At 44.9% G+C, this 3574-nt stretch overlaps 1 protein-coding gene across 1 annotated transcript; it reads left to right on the plus strand.

The window, feature by feature from the left end:
- Positions 1-665: 665 nt before the first annotated feature.
- LOC310853856 (large ribosomal subunit protein uL18-like) lies at positions 666-1457 on the plus strand (the record flags this gene model as incomplete). Its single annotated transcript, XM_083758331.1, has 2 exons — positions 666-892; positions 1100-1457. The coding sequence occupies 2 exons, from the start codon at positions 666-668 to the stop codon at positions 1455-1457; spliced, it is 585 nt and encodes a 194-aa protein (XP_083614457.1).
- Positions 1458-3574: the final 2117 nt, after the last annotated feature.

A 3574-nucleotide genomic window follows, 5' to 3' on the forward strand; every position in this document is an offset into this window, starting at 1 on the left:
CTGTCCGTCTGCCTGTGTCCTTTAAGCCCATCTATGGAGATCTCTGTATCCGTCTGCCCTGCATGTCCCCTTTATGTCCATACTGTATGTCCAGATGTCATCAATATTTGCCCACGTGTGGTCCAATCACATGTACACACACGGAGAGCAGCACAGCCAAAGTCAAGGGTGTCCGATTGGGCTGAAGTTTGAAACCTCGCACAAATTATGACGTCATGAACACGTCCATGGATGCCTGATGTAATTCTGACAGCCGAGTCAAAACTCTGCACTTTGTTCCCGGGCTCCTGTTTGGAAGATTAGACACTCGGCAAAACATGGATCGCAAAACAGTGGTATAAAGAGTAGGCCTAATGCCTACTTTGCGAGGTACCAGGTTAACCCATTCTGATCGGGCACCCATTTTGGTGTCAGCATCATGTTATGCTTTAGCTATTGAAAAATAGCAGATCTACAAGCTCGTATCGCGCCACCGAGTGGCGCGATACGAGCTTGTAGGTCTGCTATTTTTTGAAAAATCGAAGAGCGACTGACATTTTTAGAATCTGATCTCAGGTCAGAATGGGTTCATCAGACCAGTGTGTGTCCGGCGGAAACCTCGTATGAATCTGATCTCAGGTCAGAATGGGTTAAGCCGAGAGGAGAAGGCGGACGGCTTTGCCCGCATGCGACTGATCTTCCAGCATAAGAACAAGTACAACACGTTCAAGTACAGGACGATAGTCCACTTCTCTCACAGAGTCATCACCTGCCAGATCGACCTATGCCACGATCAATGGCGACAGGATCGTGTGTGTGCTGCCTACTCGCACGAATTGCCCAAATACGGCGTCTCTGTCGGGCCGACGAGCTATACGCGGCGGCCTACAGCACTGGCCTGCGCTGCTGGCCCGTATAGGGTGCTGAGCAAGTTGACTCAGGATAAGCCCAAGCTACATCTATAGATGAGGTGTACGAGGGCCAGCTGGAGTTCATTGGCAAGGAGTTCAAACGTAGAGAGAGCGTTGTCGGATAAGCCAGGCCCGTTCGCCTGCTACCTGGACGCCGGGCTTTTCCAATACCACCACAGGCAATAAGGAGGCCTGTACATCACCCACAGCGGCAAGCGCTTCCCCGGGTACGACCCGAGCAGTAAACGGAGTGAAGAGGATAAGGCCGAGGCCTTCCGCGGGGCACCTCATGGGTGTCAACGTTTCAGAGTATACACGGCCGACCTGACGGAGGACGAGGAGGCGTACAAGAAGCAGTTCAACGGCTTCATCAAGGACGGGGGGTCACGGCCGATACGGCGGAGGAGATGTACAAAAAGGCCCCACGCCGCCATCCGTCAGAACCCTGTCATCAAACCCGACGTCACTGCTGTCGTCAACCCTGTCAAGAAGAGATGGAAGCTTACTCTGGCCCAGAGGAAAGGCCGTGTAGCCCAGGTCAAAGAATCCTTCATTAAAGCTGTCTAAGGGAGAATAAGGAGGGAAACCATTACAAACCATATAGGTTTTCAAAGCTAGGTCAAAATGCGCGCACGCACACACACACACACACACACACACACACACCATCGCCCCACCTTTCACGTTTTCCTTCTTTTTCTCTATTGCCTGCATGCATTTGCATATTTGGCAAAAAAAAAGAGGGGGAAAAAAAGATAAGTTATCCCACATCAGGGATTGAACTGTAGAACAAGTACTGGCAGGTAATCACAAAGGAATATAAAATTGACCGTGTTTCCATGTTAAACTTGACATCTTGACAACCAAGCGATAATCACTTTTTGGCTTTTACTTATCGTCGCTGTCGGAACCTCGTATCTCAATATTTCTACTTTTTATGCTCTCCCCCCCCCCCACACCGTAAATGTATGCCGTGCTTAGTCATGCCACTGTGTCCCACAAAAAGGTAGCAGAAAATTGCGATACAAGGTTTACACCTGACAGCGATACTGCACAAGCATATAATGAGCTTTTGCTAAAGCAGCGGGATCCACCTGCAGTATAGTCATCTCACCAAGCTGTCATGAAAGCACACACTATGACAGATTCCACCATTTAACCCATTCTGACCTGAGATCAGATTCTAAAAAATGTCTATTACATCCTGACAGTTTCATTATTAACCCATTCTGACCTGAGATCAGATTCTAAAAGTGTCTTCGATTCTTCAAAAATAGCAGACCTACAAGCTCGTATCGCGCCACTCGGTGGCGCGATATGAGCTTGTAGATCTGCTATTTTTCAATAGCTAAAGCATAACATGATGCCAACACCAAAATGGGTGCCCGTTCAGAATGGGTTAAATGAATATTCAATACTTTACTTTGTACATGAATAATCACACTAGCGTACTACTTTAAAAGATAATTTATATTCACACTGTACTACCGAGTTAAAACTGAAAAGTATGTATTTAAATTTAGGAATGGAGTTTGGCACGTTGGTTTAGTCAATATTCATAATGTGCTACTTTTGGAAATGAATATTCATGGTGTACTGACTGACAAGTAAAGGCCCTTCCGACGTAGAAAAATGTTTTTATTTATTATTATAACTATTATTATCTGATAAATATGATACATATGTACGACTAGATTGTGATATGTTTATGAATCATATTTATAACGTACACATATTCCCGCAACGAATCCTTAGCCATTATTTGTTCAAGGCTTCACTATTGTTTGTCAGTATGCTTTAGTATGCATTTTTCTGTCATTTTCTAGGTTTGAAGGCCACCTGAAAAGCCAGTTATTTCTAGCCTGGTTAATAAACCAGACTAATATCGCACGGATCCGCGGGATATTAGTCTGGGGAGGCTCAGCTTGGATTTCATTTCCAGGGAAACATTTTCTCTTTGACGCAATTGGTCAGAGCTACTGTCAGTCAAAGGTCTCAAGCATTGAACGTCACTGTACCAAAGCCCGCCCATATTGTATACCGTGTCCCTATTGGGCGCACACATTCTCGTGTGTAGGAAATGGGCGTAAAATTGAGCCTCTCCAGACCGAAATCCGCCGGTAGGCAATTTTTTTTGCCAACGGCTGATTCGGTCTGGTTTATTAACCAGGCTAAGTTATTTCACCTTTGTTTCCGTAAAAACATTTTTAAAAGGTTACGTTGGGAGCGGCATGTATTGCACTTAAGACATATATTTTTACATAAATGTTTCATATTAATATTATGATATCAATACATTAATTTTTACCAATCTTTGGGGGGCCACTTTACCCACAATATCCTCATGGCACAACAGTGGGCCCCGGCTGTTTGATAAACACTGCATTGAACCATGTAGGCCTATACCACCTCACCGCTTATGCCTAAATTAAACCTTTTTATATAGTGTACAAATGTGTACAAATGGACCCTAACTGTATTACAGTTGGTTCCATTTGTACACAGCGTCTCAGAGTTATACCAACCCATGATTAACCCATTCTGACCGGTGCATTTTGGTGTCAGCATCATGTTATGCTTTAGCTATTGAAAAATAGCAGATCTACAAGCTCATATCGCGCCACCGAGTGGCGCGATACGAGCTTGTAGGTCTGCTATTTTTGAAAAATCGAAGAGCGACTGAC

Source organism: Protomyctophum parallelum (assembly GCF_964188405.1).
Source record: "Protomyctophum parallelum genome assembly, chromosome: 23".
In the NCBI taxonomy this organism is placed as follows: Eukaryota; Metazoa; Chordata; class Actinopteri; order Myctophiformes; family Myctophidae; genus Protomyctophum; species Protomyctophum parallelum.